The 18,208-nt window shown below is 58.8% G+C and overlaps 2 protein-coding genes across 2 annotated transcripts; both read left to right on the plus strand.

The window, feature by feature from the left end:
* The first annotated feature begins 776 nt into the window (after positions 1-776).
* Positions 777-10,873, plus strand: DUSP26 (dual specificity phosphatase 26). Its single transcript, XM_072917687.1, has 4 exons — positions 777-917; positions 6,509-6,781; positions 8,973-9,181; positions 10,302-10,873. Exons 2-4 carry the CDS (start codon positions 6,603-6,605, stop codon positions 10,499-10,501), a joined length of 588 nt encoding a protein of 195 aa, XP_072773788.1. The 5' UTR covers positions 777-917; positions 6,509-6,602; the 3' UTR covers positions 10,502-10,873.
* Positions 10,874-13,632: 2,759 nt separating this feature from the next.
* On the plus strand, positions 13,633-16,798 carry RNF122 (ring finger protein 122). Its single transcript, XM_030289978.4, has 5 exons — positions 13,633-13,788; positions 14,301-14,346; positions 14,811-14,852; positions 15,742-15,824; positions 16,212-16,798. Exons 1-5 carry the CDS (start codon positions 13,679-13,681, stop codon positions 16,303-16,305), a joined length of 375 nt encoding a protein of 124 aa, XP_030145838.4. The 5' UTR covers positions 13,633-13,678; the 3' UTR covers positions 16,306-16,798.
* Positions 16,799-18,208: the final 1,410 nt, after the last annotated feature.

Consider the following 18,208-nt stretch of genomic DNA (forward strand, 5'->3'; position numbering starts at 1 on the left):
ACAAAAAATACCACAAAACATTTTTTTTTAAATCGCCTGGGAAGGAAAAATACAAAAAATAACAGAAAATTACAAAAATAAAATTAAAAAAAACTAATTACTCGGGAAGAAAAAATAGAAAAAACAAAAAAAAAACCAAAACAAGAAATACACAAAGCCATGGCCTGGGTAGAAAAAAACCCAAAAAAATACAAAATAACATTACCTGGGTAGAAAAAATACCCAAAAAAATACAAAATAACATTGCGTGGGAACAAAAAAATACCAAAAAAATACAAAATAACATTGCCTGGGTAGAAAAAATAACCCAAAAAATACAAAATAACATTACCTGGGTAGAAAAAATACCCAAAAAAATACAAAATAACATTGCCTGGGAAGGAAAAATACCCAAAAAATTACAAAATAACATTGCCTGGGAAGCAAAAATACCAAAAATACCTGAGAATAACCAAAAAAAAACCCCAAAAATCATCTCCCGGAGACGGCCGGGAGGGAAGTCCCGTCCTCAGCGCAGCTCCGGGGGGATGCGGAGGAGGCGGCGCGGAGCGTTTGGGGACCCTGTGGCTGTCGCTGTCGCTGTCGCTGTCACTGTCGCTGTGGCTGTGGCTGTCGCTGTCACTGTCGCTGTCACTGTCGCTGTCACTGTCGCTGTCACTGTCGCTGTGGCTGTCCCCTCCGCGCGTCCCCTCCGCGCCCCGGCTGGCACAAACAAAGCCGTGCCCGGCCGTGCCGTGCCTTAAAATAGCAGCTCCGACATCAGCCCTCCTCCTCCTCCTCCTCCTCCTCCTCCTCCTCCTCCTCCTCCTCCTCCTCCTCCTCCTCCTCCTCCTCCTCCTCCTCCTCCTCCTCCTCCGGCGGCGGTGAGACATGGCCGACCGGAGCTGATCCCCGCTCCCGCTCCGACCCTCGCCAAGGTACGCTCGGGGCTCCCCGAATCCCCCCCGCGTGTCCCGGGCTGTCCCCGGGGTGTCCCCGGGGTGTCCCCGGGGCGGGGGGCCTCGGCACGGTTCCCTCCTGCACCCCGCGGGTGATTCCTGCGTCCCACGGGGTGATTACTGCATCCCACGGGATCATCCCTGCATCCTGCACCTCTCCCTGCACCCCACGGGTGATTCCTGTGTCCCACGGGGTGATTACTGCATCCCACGGGATCATCCCCGCATCCTGCACCTCTCCCTGCACCCCACGGGTGATTCCGGCACCCCACGGGATCATTCCTGCACCCCACGGGATCATCCCCGCATCCTGCACCTCTCCCTGCACCCCACGGGTGATTCCGGCACCCCACGGGTGATTTCTGCACCCCACGGGGTGATTCCTGCACCCCACGGGATCATCCCTGCACCCCACGGGATCATCCCCGCATCCTGCACCTCTCCCTGCACCCCATGGATGATTCCTGCACCCCACGGGTGATTCCTGTGTCCCACGGGATCATCCCTGCATCCTGCACCTCTCCCTGCACCCCACGGGTGATTCCGGCACCCCATGGGATCATCCCTGCACCCCACGGGATCATCCCCGCATCCTTGACCTCTCCCTGCACCCCACGGGGTGATTCCTGCACCCCACGGGTGATTCCTGTGTCCCACGGGATCATCCCTGCATCCTGCACCTCTCCCTGCACCCCACGGGTGATTCCTGCACCCCACGGGGTGATTACTGCATTCCACGGGGTGATTACTGCATCCCACGGGATTATTCCTGCACCCCACGGGATCATCCCTGCATCCTGCACCTCTCCCTGCACCCCATGGGTGATTCCGGCACCCCACGGGTGATTCCTGTGTCCCACGGGATCATCCCCGCATCCTGCAACTCTCCCTGCACCCCACGGCATCATTCCTGCACCCCACGGGGTGATTTCTGCACCCCACGGGATCATCCCTGCACCCCACGGGATCATCCCTGCACCCCACGGGATCATCCCTGCGTCCTGCACCTCTCCCTGCACCTCACGGGTGATTCCTGCACCCCACGGGGTGATTCCTGCACCTAACGGGATCATTCCTGCACCCCACAGGATTAACCCTGTGTCCCACGGGATCATCCCTGCGTCCTGCACCTCTCCCTGCACCCCACCGGATCATTCCTGTGCCCCACAGGACCACCCCCACATCCCCCACAACCACCCCCACATCCCCTAGAACCACCCCCACATCCTCCAGGACCATTCCCCCATCCCAGGGTCCATCTCCCCATCCCAGGGTCCATCTCCCCATCCCAGGGTCCATCCCCATCCCCCAGGACCATTCCCCCATCCCAGGGACCATCTCCCCATCCCCCAGGACCATTCCCCCATCCAGGACCATTCCCCCATCCAGGACCATTCCCCCATCCCAGGGTCCATTCCCCATCCCCCAGGACCATCTCCCCATCCCCCAGGACCATTCCCCCATCCCAGGGACCATCTCCCCATCCCCCAGGACCATTCCCCCATCCAGGACCATTCCCCCATCCAGGACCATTCCCCCATCCCAGGGTCCATTCCCCATCCCCCAGGACCATCTCCCCATCCCCCAGGACCATCTCCCCATCCCAGGGTCCATCTCCCCATCCCAGGGTCCATCTCCCCATCCCCCAGGACCATCTCCCCATCCCAGGGTCCATCCCCCATCCCAGCAGGGCCCAGGGCCGGGCAGCAGCGGGCGACCCCCGGCTCTGCCCCCAGCCCGGGGCCGGCCCTGCCCGGGGAGAGCTCCGGGGCTGTTCCCCGCTCCGGCTGCGGGGCAGAGCCTCTCCCCGAACCTCGGGGGGCTGCGGGCCGGCCCGGGAGCCCGGGCAGGGTGGGGGTGGCTGTTTTTCCAGCCATAAGAGCGGCTGGAATTCCGCCGTTCCAGCCCTCCCCGCGATCCGGCCGCGGGTTCCGGCGCTGCCCGGGGCTGGGGACGCGCGGCCGTGCTGCCACCAAGGTCACACAAGGTTCCCGGAGCTCGGCCCTGCCCCAGCCCCAGTTCCCAGCCTGGAGGAGCCCAGGGAGCAGGGAGGATGTGGGTGACACCTGGGCAGGGCTGGCACACCCGGGGTGCCAGACAGAGGCACGGGGAAGGGACATGGGGACATCCCGGGGGCTCCCTCCGAGCTCCCCCCTGCCCTTGGCCCGTTTTGCTCGGCGTTGCCAAGATGTGGCTGGAGGCTCTGGGGGCTCCCTGCTCCTGCTCGGCTGGCTGGAGCCGCGGGAATGTCACGGAGGAGGCACCGAGGAGGTCCCGGGAATGTCACGGAGGAGGGACCGAGGAGGTTCAGGGAATGGACCGAGGAGGTCCCGGGAATGTCACGGAGGAAGGACCGAGGAGGTCCCGGGAATGTCACGGAGGAAGGACCGAGGAGGTCCCGGGAATGTCACGGAGGAAGGACAGAGGAGGTCCCGGGAATGTCACAGTGGAAGGATCGAGGAGGTCCCGGGAATGTCACGGAGGAGGGACCGAGGAGGTCCCGGGAATGTCACGGAGGAGGGACAGAGGAGGTCCCGGGAATGTCACAGAGGAGGGACCGAGGAGGTCCCGGGAATGTCACGGAGGAGGGACCGAGGAGGTCCCGGGAATGTCAGCCCGAGGTCGCTGCGCCTCCCCAGCCCAGCCGGGCAGCGCTGCCAGGGCAGGGGAGGCTCCAGGGCAGCAGCAGCGAGGTGAGAAGGAGAATTTCTCCTCCTCAGGGACGGACAGCAGCGAAGGGAGCACAGAAAGGCCGCTCTGACCACATCTGGCAGCGGGAACTGCCCGGGCAGATGTGTGACAGCAGCCGTGCCCTGGAGGAGCTGCTGGGTAAAAGGAGCTTGCTCATGCCTGGAGTTAACTCTTCCCAGCCCAAAGCAGCTCTGGGTGCTCCCGAGCAGCCGCAGGACCGTGCCCGTGGAGGGTAAAACCCTCCCTGCAGGGCTGTGTGCCGTGGACAGGCTGCCCGGTGCCATACGGAATCCTCCACCTGTCTGGGGCTTTTCCTGCCGGCTCCTGGTGCCGTGCCCGGGCCTGGCCGCCTTTCCTCAGCTCCCAGCGCGGGTTGGCAGCGCCAGCCCCGAGCTGGCAGCGTCCCCTGGCAGCAGAGCAGGGACTGGCTCCTGGGCAGGGCATCTCCTGCCAAGGTGGCCTCGGCCCAAAGCCGTGGGGCTGGAGCCACGCTGGGCCTGGGGAGGCTCGGGGCTCCGGCAGCTGGAAGTTCTCCCCAGCAGTTTTCCTTCTTGGAAGTGTGAGAAGTGCTACTAGTTTCCAAAATGTTTAAAAAGGTTTGTTAAAACCTTATCAAAAAATACAGCAGGAGACTGAATAGACAAAATATTAGGATTTTTCCCACCATGTGCTCACCCACACAATGGAGGTTTTGCCTTTTAACCCTTTGGCTCCTCCCAAAGTTCTGTCCAGGGGTGGAGATCACTTCCTGACACCTTGATTGGACCCTCCCAAATGTCCCAAACCTAGGCCACCCCATAATAACAACACAAGGGGAGTAAAACATAACCATAAATCTATAAAACTCCTAACACACCCCCACGATTTCTCCAGTTGTGAGAGCCGGCCGTGGCATTGCTCCTCTGTCACACAAGGGATGTTGGCAATGCTCTGGGTGGGCGTCCTGGCCTCAGCAGGGACAGAGCACCACGGAATCCCAAAATCCCTGAGGCTGGAAAAGCCCTCGAGGCTCATCGAGTCCAAGCCGTGCCCGCCTTGTCCCCAGCCCCGAGCGCTGAGTGCCACCTTGCTGTTGCTTGGTGACTCCACCACCTCCCTGGGCAGTTCCGAGGCCTGAGCACCCTTTCCATGGGGAAATTCCTGCTGGTGTCCTCCCTGAGCCTCCCCTGCCCCATCTGAGGCCGTTCCCTCTCCTCCTGTCCCTGTTCCCTGGGAACAAATCCCAAATCCCAAATCCCCCCGGCTGTCCCCTCCTGTCAGGGAGTTGTGCAGAGCCACAGGGTCCCTCCTTGTCGCTATTGGACATGAAATGAGCACACAGAAGCTTGGTGAGTTCAAGAGATAAAAAGACACAATTTTATTTCTGACCTCACAATATATAGAATTCCAAAAGTGACAGTGGGTTGGAGGATGGAATTGCCACCTCTCCAACCACGCTGGTCAAACCAACAGCCCATCAATTCTCCCGCAAAGAAGAATGCAAAACAATCATTATTTACATCAACAGCGCGTGAGAACTCCAGTAGAAATATGGAAGCAGATCAGTGTCAGAGACCACCCTAGGTCGTGGGGTGGCTCCGTGTGGTGAAAAAACCTCTCCTCCAAGCCGTGCTTCCAAAGAAAGGCTCAGCAGGCTCTGTTGTTTGGTCTCAAGGCAGTTTATTGCAAGTTATCTAAAAGATTTTCTTCTGGGACTGCTGTGGTTTGCTCACAGCTCAGGCAGAGGCACACACACACCCTGACATCCTCTCTGTCCCCTAATTTCTTCTTTTCTCCCCCCGCCCAGGGCTGCTGCTGTCTTTTATATGGTACATTACGTGTTACATGGGTACAGTTTTTCCCCAATGCCCATTACCTATATTAAATGGTGCTTTTCTATCTTTTATATGGTACATTACGTGTTACATGGGTACAGTTTTTCCCCAATGCCTATTACCTATATTAAATGGTGCTTTTCTATCTTTTATATGGTACATTACGTGTTACATGTTACAGTTTTTCCCCAATGCCCATTACCTATATTAAATGGTGCCTTTCTACTCTAAACCAATCTGTGAGTGCCAACATCACCAAGAACATGGAGGGAAGGAAGGAGAAAGAGGGAGGACAGGGCAGGCCCAAATCCCTCCATCTTAAACCTCTGACCCCCATGTACAAAACCAAAACCCCCCTGTACAGCACTCAGAAATTCTTCCCTCTACTCTGTGACTACTTCTACTCTAATATCTAAATTTTTGTGACTTCTTGTTCTTCCTGCAAGGTTGGTAAATCGTTCCATGGCTCAAACCCAAAATCACAGCTGTTTCCAGCTGCCTGCCAGGGTCTCAAATGCTTCTGACCTGAGCCTGGAACCTCCAAAAATGCCTGAGGGACATTTTGAGTTCCAACAGATCAGAAGGCTGAAGAAGTTTTACGAGATCTTTAAAACTTTCAAAAGAACTATAAAAGAAAACATAACACTTCTGAAAATCAGGACAACTGTCCCCGCCTGTCAGGAGTTGTGCAGAGCCACCAGATCCCCCCTGATCCCCCTTTCCTCCAGGCTGAGCCCCTTCCCAGCTCCCTCAGCCCCTCCTGGTGCTCCCAGCCCCATTCCCTGCCCTGCACACCCCCAGCCAACCGAAGTCACCAGAGCCTTTAATTCAGGACACAGATCTGCTGGCACGCTGTTTGGTGACGCATCATCGCCGAAAGGCTCGTTAGGAATTAATTTGGTGTATTTGTGGTCAGTGCTGTGGATTTAACATTGACAATTTTGGTTTTTTTGCTGCTTGCCCAGCATTTTCTTCCTAAGGACATGTCATACATGCTGAAAACAGCCGAATAGCCCCTCGGCGAGGAGCCGATTCCCCTGACAGCCTCTGCTCTGCTCTCGACAGGACCGTGGGTGGCAGCGGCAGCCGAGGTGACCCCCAGACCCCCGCCCGGCCTCGCCGCCCCCCCAGGCATGCCTTGTGGGGCTGGGCAGCGCCCATGGCTTTCCTCTCCAGGCTCTACAGGCCCAGCAGCAGGTCCCCGAGCCGCGCCCCGCGGGACGAGCGCGGCAGCCACCCCATCCTCAGCGTCTTCGAGCTGGAGCGGCTGCTGTACACGGGCAAGACCGCCTGCAACCACGCCGACGAGGTGTGGCCAGGCCTCTACCTGGGAGACCAGTAAGTGTGGCCAGCGGCTCGGAGACACGGTGGGAAATTGAAGAAAACTGTTTGTATTTAGGTGAAATGCACAGTTTTGAGTTTACTGATATAAGTAAAATATGCTGTTTAGTCTGGTGACTGCAGTGCTCAGCTGAGAAGAAGAGAATGCAAATTTCCACACTAAAAAGATAAGACATAAGAAAGACTCCTCAAAACTTAAAACAGACAGGGCAGAGTGACCCAGGAGTTCTTTCTGAACTTTCTGACAAAAACTGAGTACAAGTGTAACTAGCTATAAGTGTAACACAAAATCAACAGAATGAATATGCATGAGCCTATTGTGAAATTCTATGCATATAGAAATTAGTGAGGGGTAATAAAAAATCATCAGGAGTTCTCAGGAGTGCGCATGTCCATTGAAGGGCAATGAGTCCCCACATGCGTCCAGTGCTGTGAATAAACATATTGTTTATTTTTCCCTACAAATCTTTATTAGAGTTGTAGGATTTGATTTTTCATCCGCGTTTCAGCATGGCCCGGGGGCTGATGTGGTGGACACGGAGACAGTACAAAGCAACCATTTTCACTCTCATTTTATTGTAGCACACATTTTCACATTTGATTGTAGCACGCATTTTCACATTTTATTGTGGCACGCATTTTCACTTTCGTTTTATTGTAGCATTTTTATACATTCTTACAAAGCTCATAAGTTTACTCGTCAGTCAAGAGACACAGACAAAGTGCACACTGGAATAGGCAGCTGTGGGTTTCTCTTATTTCTCCTTATTTCTTTCTTGGTTTCTGTGTCAATGACCTTTCTGGGCTTGGTTTAGTGATCCAGTGATTCTGTGATTGAGTGATTCCATGATTCTGTAGTTCAGGGGTTCTGTGATTCTGTGATTGAGTGATTCTATAATTCAGTGATTTTGTGATTCAGGGATTAAGGGATTTGGGGATTCTGCGATTCTGTAATTCAGTGATTTTGTGATTCTGTGATTCAGGGATTTGGAGATTCTGTGATTCAGGGATTTGGGGATTCTGCGATTCTGTAATTCAGTGATTTTGTGATTCTGTGATTCAGGGATTCTGTGATTCGGGGATTTGGGGATTCTGTGATTCAGGGATTCTGTAATTCAGTGATCCTGTGAATTCTGTGATTCTGAAATTCGGGGATTCTGTGATCCTGTGAATTTTTCAATTCCGTGATTCAAGGATTCAGGGATTCTGTAATTCAGTGATTTGAAGATTAAGGGAGTCCGTGATTCTTTGGGGAAGGTGAGGCAGAGCAGGATGGGGTGAGGAGCGTGGGGATGGAAGAGGAAGGAGCTGAGCAGGGAGGTCCCAGCTCTGCCCAGCCAGGGTGGGCACAGGTAGGCTGTCCACGAGCTGTGAGATCGCCTTAAAACCCAAGAATCCCAAAAATCTGCCAGGTTTTTACATCCAGCTCTGTCAGCCAGAAATGTTTATCCAGGACAGCCTTTCCACCCTTCTGGGACACTTTTCGTGCTCTGAGGTGTCCCCTCTGCTGTGGCTGCAGAAATGTAGCTGGGACAAAGGAGGAAGGAGCTGACAGGGATGTGTAGGGAGGGTGTCCACAGAGCCAGGGCCGTGAGATTGTCACAAAACCCAAGAATGTCTAAAATCCGCCAGATTTTTACATCCAGCTCTGTGAGCCAGAAATGTTTATCCAGGACAGCCTTTCCACCCTTCTGAGACACTTTTCGTGCTCTGAGGTGTCCCCTCTGCTGTGGCTGCAGAAATGTAGCTGGGACAAAGGAGGAAGGAGCTGACAGGGCTGTGCAGGAGGGTGTCCACAGAGCCAGGACCGTGAAATCGCCACAAAACCCAAGAATGTCTAAAATCCACCAGATTTTTACATCCAGCTCTGTGAGCCAGAAAGGTTTATCCAGGACAGCCTTTCCACCGTGCTGGGACACTTTTCATGCTCTGAGGTGTCCCCTCCCTGCTGTGGCTGCTGTTCCTGCAGAGATTTAGCTGGGACAAAGGAGGAAGGAGCTAACAGGGCTGTGCAGGAGAGTGTCCACAGAACCAGGGCCGTGAGATCGCCACAAAACCCAAGAATGTCTAAAATCCGCCAGATTTTTACATCCAGCTCTGTGAGCCAGAAAGGTTTATCCAGGACAACCTTTCCACCCTTCTGGGACACTTTTCGTGCTCTGAGGTGTCCCCTCTGCTGTGTCTGCAGGGACATCGCGTCCAACCGCCGGGAGCTGGTGCAGCTGCGCATCACCCACGTGCTGAACGCCTCGCACTGCCGCTGGCGCGGCGGCGCCGACTACTACGAGGGCACGGGCATCCGCTACCTGGGCATCGAGGCCCACGACTCCCCCTCCTTCGACATGAGCCCCTACTTCTACCCCGCCGCTGACTTCATCCACCAGGCCCTCAACGAAGGTCCCCGGGCAAGGGTCTGGGAGGAGAGGGAGAAGGGAAGGGGGGAGCTGGGGTGGTGGTCTGGTGGTGGTTGTTGTTAAGGATCCTGGGAAACAAAGGTGTCCCCTCATGGGATTGCCTCAATGGATGGGATTGCCATGGATGGGATAATGTCAATGGTGTCCTCTCATGGGAGGACCTCAGTGGTGTCACCTGGACAGAATTACCCCAATGGTGTCCCCTGGATGGGATCACTTTGATGGTGTCTCCTCATGGGATCACCCCAGTGCTGTCTTCTCATTGGATAATCCCAGTGGTGTCTCCTCATGGGATAATCCCAATGGTGTCCCCTTATGGGATCACCCCAATGGTGTCTCCTTGTGGGATCACCCCAATGACATCTTCTTCATGGGATAATCCCAATGATGTCTCCTCATGGGATCACCTGAATGGTGCCCCCTCATGTGATAATCCCAATGGTGTCCCCTCATGGGATAATCCCAATGGTATCTCCTTGTGGGATAATCCCACTGATGACTCCTCATGGGATCACCCTGATGGTGTCCCCTGCATGGGATAATTCCAATGGAGTCCCCTCATGGGATGATCCCAATGGTGTCCCCTGCATGGGATAATCCCACTGATGACTCCTCATGGGATGACCCCAATGGTGTGTCCTCATGGGATGATCCCAGTGGTGTCCCCTCATGGGATAATCCCACTGATGACTCCTCATGGGATAATTCCAATGGAGTCCCCTCATGGGATCACCCCAGTGCTGTCCCCCCATGGGATCACCCCAGTGCTGTCCCCTCATGGGCTGACCCCAGTGCTGTCCCCTGCATGGCATCAGCTCCTCCCCGGAGGGACCAGGCTGCCTGAGGGCCCTGTCCCCTCAGCTCACAGCCCCAGCCCGTGTCCCGAGCTGCTGCTGGCCTGCTCTGTCCATTTTGGGCTACCAGGAGACACTGACGCCCTTTGCCACGAGGGTGACCTCGGTTCCTCACAGCCCTCACCCCCTGCCAGCTGCAGCCCACCCGCCGCGGTGCTCCAGGGCACAGCCGGGTGCTCAGTCGGTTTTGGGGCTGAAAATGTGGGATTTTCCTGGCTCTGCTGTGACGCAGCCGCCGTGTCCCCCCAGGGAGGATCCTCGTGCACTGTGCCGTCGGGGTCAGCAGGTCGGCCACCCTGGTCCTCGCCTACCTCATGATCCGCCACCACATGCCCCTGGTGGAAGCCATAAAGACGGTCAAGGACCACCGCGGGATCATCCCCAACCGCGGCTTCCTGCGCCAGCTGGTGGCCCTGGACAACGCCCTGCGGCTCAAGAGGAGCTCCTGAGGAGCCGGAGCCATGTGAGCTCTGCCCGCGGCTCACCCGCAGCCCCCCAGCTCGGGGGTCCAGCCCAGACCCTGCACCTGCAGTTCTGCACCCAGAACTGGCCATGGCCTCCTTCCCAGCCCGCTCGCTCCCCGGCGCCTCCGCAGGGACTCGGCTGCTCCACGCCGTGCTGGAACCTCCAAGGCTCTGTTGTCCCCGCTGGCATTTGTGTCCCTCGCTGCCAGGACAGCGCTGTGTGTCCCGTGTCGTGCGTGCCGTGTGTCCGTGGTGATGTCAGGTGTGGTGTGTGGGCCCAGGCCAGCTCCCGCCGCGGTGTTCGGGTGTTCCCCGCGCCTCGTGCCGCCCTGTGGAAATAAAGGCAGCGCTAAGGAAGAGCCTGGATGTGCCTCGTGTGCCCGGGGACAGCCCAGGCTGGTACCTGGCACAGACTGGGGACAGGGAGTCACCCCAGTGCTGGGGCAAGAGGGACCCGAGTGCCCCAAAGCCTCAGCCCAGGGATCAAACCTGAGATCCTGCCCAAATCTGAGATTCTGCCCAACCCTGAGGCCCTGCTCAGTGCCCAACCCTGAGATCCTGCCCAAATCTGAGATCCTGCCCAACCCTGAGGCCCTGCTCAGTGCCCAACCCTGAGATCCTGCTCAGTGCCCAGACCTGAGTCCCTGCCCAAACCTGAGATCCTGCCCAAACCTGAGATCCTGCTCAGTGCCCAAACCTGAGATCCTGCTCAGTGCCCAAAATTGAGATCCTGCCCAACCCTGAGCCCCTGCCCAACCCTGAGCCCCTGCCCAAACCTGAGCCCCTGCCCAACCCTGAGCCCCTGCTCAGTGCCCAAACCTGAGCCCCTGCCCAACCCTGAGATCCTGCACAGTGCCCAAACCTGAGCCCCTGCCCAAACCTAAGATCCCGCTCAGTACCCAAATCTGAGCCCCTGCCCAAATCTGAGATCCCACTCAAACCTGAGCCCCTGCTCAGTGCCCAAACCTGAGCCCCTGCCCAAACCTGAGATCCTGCCCAAATCTGAGATCCTACCCAAATCTGAGATCCTACCCAAATCTGGGCCACTGCTCAGTGCCCAAACCTGAGATCCTGCCCAACCCTGAGCCCCTCACCAAACCTGAGATCCCACTCAAACCTGAGATCCCACTCAAAGCTGAGATCCCACTAAGTGCCCAAATCTGAGATACCACCCAGATCTGAGCCCCTGCTCAGTGCCCAAACCTCAGATCCCGCTTAGGGCCTGGCCTGGGGTTCCCCACTCAGGACTAAGGGGGGCTTCTGGTGGGGAGCAGAGCAGGGCTGGCAGTGCCTGTGTCACCCGTCAGGGCTGGCAGTGCCTGTGTCACCCGTCAGGGCTGGCAGTCCCAGTGTCACCCGTCAGGGCTGGCAGTGCCTGTGTCACCCATCAGGGCTGGCAGTCCCTGTGTCACCCAGCTGAGCCCAGGTGGGTGCCAAGGCCGTGAAGGGTGGCCCGGGTGGCCCCGGCCCTGCCCCATTGTCCTCCCGCTCCCGTTATAGCTCCATTCTTCCCGAGCTTCCGGAGAGCGCCCGGGGCAACGCTGGGATCCTCGAAAAGGGGGAACAAGGACATGGGGCTGTGCTGGGATCTGAGAAAAGGGGGAACAAGGACCTGGGGCTGTGCTGGTATCTGGGAAAAGTGGGGATAAATACCTGGGTCTGTGCTGGGATCATGGGAAAGGGGCGACAGGGAGCTGGGGCCGTGCTGGGATCCTGGAAAAGGGGGGAGAAATACCTGGGTCTGTGCTGGGATCATGGGAAATGGGGGACAGAGACCTGGAGCTGGGCTGGGATCATAGGAAAGGGGGGACAGAGACCTGGGGCTGTGCTGGGACAGCTCCGTGCCTTGGGGCACACCAGAACCGGTGCCAGCACCCCACTGTCACCGCTGAGCTGACTGGTGCCCCCAGGCCTGGGCTGGGTGTCACAGTCCCAGACCGGTTTGGGTTGGAGGGACTTTAAAACTCATCCCATGGCAGCCCTGCCATGGCAGGGACACCTCCCACCACCCCCGGGAGCTCCGTGAACACTCGCAGGGATCCAAGGGCAGCCGCAGCTCTCTGGGAATTCCACCCCAGGGAGAGGAAAACCCTTTCAACAAGGACATTTTGGGGAATATTTAACTTATGTTGTCCCAAACCTTCCACCGAGCCCCCCGAAGAGCCCCCAAGGGCTGCTGCGTGCCCGAGGCCGGGTGGGTGCCACCCGGGCCAGCTGATGCCCTGGCAGCGGGGCAGGGACCCGCCGGGGGTGCTGCGGGCCGGGGGCGGGCCGGGGGTGGTCCCGGGGGGGCTGCGGGGCCGGGGCGGGGTTTTCGGGCACGGCCACGGCCCGAAGGAGCAGCCGCGGCCCCGCCGAGCCGCCCGATGCCCCCGTTCCAGCGGTGCCACGGTGAGCGCGGGGAGGCGCCGGCTGGGTGGGCAGGGGGTGCCCCCTCCCTGCTGCCCGGGAAGGGGGGCTTTGGCTGCGGGGGGGACGGGGCATCCCCTGGGCATCCCACGGGCATCCCCCGCACATGCCCAGGCATCTCCGGCCATCCCGCGGGCATCTCCGGGCATCTCCGGGAATCACCAGGCATCCCCCGGGCAACCCCGAGCATCCCCTGGGCATCCCGCGGGCATCCCCCGCACATGCCCAGGCATCTCCGGCCATCCCCCGGGCATCTCCGGGCACCTCCGGCCATCCCCCGGGCATCTCCGGGCATCTCCGGCCATCCCCCGGGCATCTCCGGGCATCTCCGGGCATCCCGCGGGCATCTCCGGGCATCTCCGGGAATCACCAGGCATCCCCCGCACATGCCCAGGCATCTCCGGCCATCCCCCGGGCATCTCCGGGCACCTCCGGGAATCCCCCGGGCATCTCCGGGCATCCCTGGGCACCCCCGGCAGCCGGGGCGGGGTGCGCGCTCCCTCCCCGCTCCTCCCTCGGCTGCTCGGGGTCCCTGGACGCCCCGGTTGTGCCCCGGTTGTGCCCCGGTTGTGCCCCGGTTGTTCCATGCCCACAGACAATGTCCTGGTGCTGCTTTTTGCCCCCTGGGCGAGCTCCGGGGAGGGGCAGAGCCTCTCTCTGCTCTCACGTTTTTCCACCTAAACGCTGAATTTCTCTTCCCCCCAAGGGTGCTCCTGCGGCCTGGGGCTGACTTATCCCGGTAAATCCTGCACGATGCCGCCTGTCACCTTCCAGGACCTGCCCCTCAACATCTACATGCTCATTTTCGGCACCGCCGTCTTCATCTTCGTGCTCAGCCTCATCCTCTGCTGCTACTTCATCGGGTGAGCCGGGGGCTCGGTGTCCCTGGGCGCCCCCAGATCCTGTTTTGTCCCACCAAACAGGGACAAACCCCCGGAGCAGGGCAGGAAGCGCAGGAAGGGGCTCCTGTTTTCCCGGGCAAAAGGAGAGGGAGGATGTGCCTTTCCCTGCTATTTTTAACCCCAAAAACCGAGGCTGCAGCTGCTGCTGCTGCAGGGCCGGCTCAGCCCTGCCCTGCCGTGTCCCCTGCATCCCTCGGGCATTTTGGGAGCGAGTTTTGGAGCCGGAGGAGAGGCCGTGCCCGGGGTTCTGTGCCAGGCTCCCTTCCCCGGCCGAGGTCCCGGCGGGCCCGGGAGCTGCGGAGCGCTGCGGACCCGGCGCTCCGTGCCCTGCCAACGCCTCGGAAGGCGCAGAAATCCCGGGCCCGCAGGAACGGAGCCAAAGGCCGGGCGGGAGGGCCACGTTCCGCTCGGTTTCGGTGCCTCCCGGGTATTTTTGGCTGCCAAACTGACGGTGCCTTTCTGTCCCTCCCCAGCAAGCTGCGGCACCAGGCGCGGAGTGAGAGCTTCGGGTACCAGGAGGTAAAGCCGGGGCTGCTTGGGGGGCACAGCGGGGACCGGTCCTGTCCGTGCCAAAGCGCTGGCACGGCTGGAACCAGCCCCACCCTGCCCGGAACCAACCCCCGGGCTCATCCCGCCCCTTCCCGGCCCCCTCCGGGGAGATCCTGGTGTGAGATCCTGGTGTGAGATCCTGGTGGGAGATCCTGGTGGGAGATCCTGGTGTGAGATCCTGGTGTGAGATCCTGGTGTGAGATCCTGGTGGGAGATCCTGGTGGGAGATCCTGGTGGGAGATCCTGGTGTGAGATCCTGGTGGGAGATCCTGGTGTGAGATCCTGGTGGGAGATCCTGGTGTGAGATCCTGGTGGGAGATCCTGGTGCGAGATCCTGGTGTGAGATCCTGGTGGGAGATCCTGGTGTGAGATCCTGGTGGGAGATCCTGGTGGGAGATCCTGGTGTGAGATCTGCCCCTCCTTCTCTCCCGCAGGTGGTTCTGAGGGGCGATGCCCGCAGGCTGAACGTGCGCGGGGTGAGCGGGCTGGGGGAAAACCGGGATAAACCTCGGGATGTGTTCCCTGTGCTCAGGCATGCTGGGATAAACCGGGATAAACCTCGGGAGACATCCCTGTGCTCAAAGATACTGGGGATGGAGCTGGGGGAAAACCGGGATAAACCTCGGGATGTGTTCCCTGTGCTTAGGGATGCTGGGATAAACCGGGATAATCCTCGGGAGACATCCCTGTGCTCAGGGATGCTGGGGGAACCGGGATAAACCTCGGGATGTGTTCCCTGTGCCCAGGGATGCTGGGTGGGATAAACTGGGATAAACCTCGGGATGTGTTCCCTGTGCTCAGGGATGCTGGGGGAACCGGGATAAACCTCGGGATGTGTTCCCTGTGCTCAGAGATACTGGGGATGGAGCTGGGGGAAACCGGGATAACCCTCGGGATGTGTTCCCTGTGCTCAGGGATGCTGGGTGGGATAAACCGGGATAACCTTCGGGATGTGTTCCCTGTGCTCAGGGATGCTGGGATAAACTGGGATAACCCCCACGACACGATCCCTGTGCTCAGGGAGGCCGGGATGAACTGGAATAACCCTTGGGATGTGTTCCTTATGCTCAGGGATGCTGGGGATGGGCCTGGGATGAACCGGGATAACCCCCGGCCCACGGGACAGGCCGGGGCCGGTTCTGGGGCTGTGCGGGCCCGGATCGGGAGGGAATCCCCGTCCCCGCGGGTGCTTTGGGGACCGGGCTGAGCTCCCGGCTGGAAACTCCCGGGATTTCCCGAGCCAGGAGCACAGCCGTGAGGTATCCCGGGATTTCCCGAGCCAGGAGCACAGCCGTGACATATCCCGGGATTTCCCGAGCCGTGGCGTTTCACAGCCGCCCTCAGCCGCCGTCTCACCTCCCACAGCAGCCCTGCGCCGTCTGCCTGGAGGATTTTGGGCTGCAGGAGGAGCTGGGGGTGCTGCCGTGCCAGCACGCCTTCCACAGAGAGTGAGTGCGGCCGGGAGCGGCCGATTCCCGGCGGGAATGGGGAATTCCCAAATTCCTGCCCAGAGCCGCCTGCAATTCCCGGCGGGAATGGGAAATTCCCAAATTCCTGCCTGCAATTCCCGGTGGGAATCGGAAATTCCCAAATTCCTGCCTGCAATTCCCGGCGGGACTCGGGAATTCCCAAATCCCTGCCCGCAGCTACATGCAATTCCCGGTGGGAATCGGTATTCCCAAATTCCTGCCTGCAATTCCCGGCGGGACTCGGGATTCCCAAATCCCTGCCCGCAGCTACCTGCAATTCCTGGTGAGAATCAGGATTCCCAAATTCCTGCCCGGAGCTGCCTGCCATTCCCGATGGGAATCAGGATTCCCAAATCCCTGCCGCAGGTGCCTGCTGAAGTGGCTGGAGCTGCGCTGCGTGTGCCCCATGTGCAACGAGCCCCGCGCCCCCCGCGGGACCCTCCTGGACGAGCTGGTGTGAGGCTGGATCGGATCCTGCGGGATCCTGCGGGATCCCCCGCGCCCCCCGGGCCGGGAGATGGGAGATGGGCCGTGGCTGGAGAGATGGGGACACCAGGCACTGATCACCGCGTGAACGACCCGAGATGGAAATCATGGAAATGGAAATAATGGAAAATCCTCGGGCAGATCCATGTGAATGCAGCGCTCCCGTAAATTCCACCAAGGGATTCACCAACGCTGGACACTGATTTGTTCTTCCTCATCACCAAAAAAAAGAAAATCTCATTAACCTATGGACTCTGAATAGAAGAAAAGCCTGACTGCTGAAATCTTGACCTCAGGTGGAATTTTCCCTATAAAACCCGCTGGTGCCAGGATGGAGGTGTGGGCATAGAGGAAAACTCTGCTGAGGCTGACTTCTGGTGCCAACCCCGGGCTCGGCTCTGTTCTTTCCTTGTGGCTGGCTAGATAGAATTTGATTGCTAATAAATATTTTATTTTTTCATTTTAAATTTGGCTGGACAAATTTTCTTTTCTAACAGGGTTGTCCCCCCGAGGCCGCGGGGTTTGTCCGGGGCCGGGATTCCCCGCGGGAAGCGGAGCCCCGGGTGGGGTGGGGCTCTGCTCCTGCCCCCCCTTTGCCGCACGGATTTGTTTTTGTAGCCGAGCCCCCTGGGACCTGCGCGGGGCAGAGGGCTTGTACAGTTTCGTGTAAAAAAATTTGGATTAAATGAGTGATTTTTAGCCCGTCTGAGCCGTGGGTGCTGCGGGGACGGGCCAGGGGAGCCCAGGGTGCCCAAGGAGGGGACGCTGCTGGCTGCGACAAATCACCAAAGTGCCCAAAATAGCACCAAACTGCTGCCCCCCGGGGCCAGGACCCCCCCAAACTGTGCCCAAATCAGGGCAGAACCCCCCGATCTTCCCAATTTTCCCAATTTTTCACACACCCAGGAGATGATGACGTCAGCAGTGACATCACTGACCCCTCCAGGGCCGGCCACCCCCCAGGCTGTGCCCATATCAGGGGGACCCCCCCCATTTGCCCATTCCCGGTAATTTTTGACACGTCTGAGAGAACGTGACATCAGCAGTGACGTCACAGAGAGCCCGGGGCTGTGCGCGCCCTCTTTGATTAATTTGCTAATTTCCACGGATTATCGATGCGAGAAGGAAGTGACGTGGTGGTGACGTCATAGAGCCTGTGCTCAGGGATGCTGGGATGAACCGGGATAACCCTTGGGATGTGTTCCTTATGCTCAGGGATGCTGGGATGAACTGGGATAACCCTTGGGATGTGTTCCCTGTGCTCAGGGATGCTGGGGATGGGCCTGGGATGAACCGGGATAACCCCCGGCACACGGGACAGGCCGGGGCCGGTTCTGGGGCTGTGCGGGCCCGGATCGGGAGGGAATCCCCGTCCCCGCGGGTGCTTTGGGGACCGGGCTGAGCTCCCGGCTGGAAATTCCCGGGAACTCCCGAGCCAGGAGCACAGCCATGACGTGTCCCGGGATTTCCCAGCCGTGCCTGTCCCGGGATCTCCCGAGCCATGCCCAGGCTCATAGCTATGACCTATTCCAGGATTTCCCGAGCCAGGCTCACGGCAATTCCGTATCCCGGGATCTCCCGAGCCGTGCCCAGGCTCACATCCCGAGCCATGCCCAGGCTCATAGCTATTCCTTATCCCGGGATTTCCCAAGCTGTGTTTATCCCAGGATTTCCTGAGCCGTGCCCAGGCTCACATCCCGAGCCATGCCCAGGTTCACAGCTATCCCATATCCCAGGATTTCCCGAGCCAGGCTCACAGCTATAATTTATCCCGGGATTTCCCGAGCCAGGCTCACAGCTATAATTTATCCCAGGATTTCCAGATCTGTGCCCAGGCTCACAGCTGAGACTATGCCGGGATTTCCCAAGCCAGACTT

Source organism: Taeniopygia guttata, chromosome 22, assembly GCF_048771995.1.
Source record: "Taeniopygia guttata chromosome 22, bTaeGut7.mat, whole genome shotgun sequence".
Lineage (NCBI taxonomy): Eukaryota > Metazoa > Chordata > Aves > Passeriformes > Estrildidae > Taeniopygia > Taeniopygia guttata.

Coding starts and splice junctions, on each gene's coding strand:
- DUSP26 (XM_072917687.1), top strand. CDS start 6,603: ATGGCTTTCCTCTCCAGGCTCTACAGGCCCAGCAGCAGGTCCCCGAGC. Junction 6,782..8,972: donor GGCCTCTACCTGGGAGACCA/GTAAGTGTGGCC, acceptor CTGTGTCTGCAG/GGACATCGCGTCCAACCGCC. Junction 9,182..10,301: donor CCACCAGGCCCTCAACGAAG/GTCCCCGGGCAA, acceptor GTGTCCCCCCAG/GGAGGATCCTCGTGCACTGT.
- RNF122 (XM_030289978.4), top strand. CDS start 13,679: ATGCCGCCTGTCACCTTCCAGGACCTGCCCCTCAACATCTACATGCTC. Junction 13,789..14,300: donor CTCTGCTGCTACTTCATCGG/GTGAGCCGGGGG, acceptor GTCCCTCCCCAG/CAAGCTGCGGCACCAGGCGC. Junction 14,347..14,810: donor AGAGCTTCGGGTACCAGGAG/GTAAAGCCGGGG, acceptor TCTCTCCCGCAG/GTGGTTCTGAGGGGCGATGC.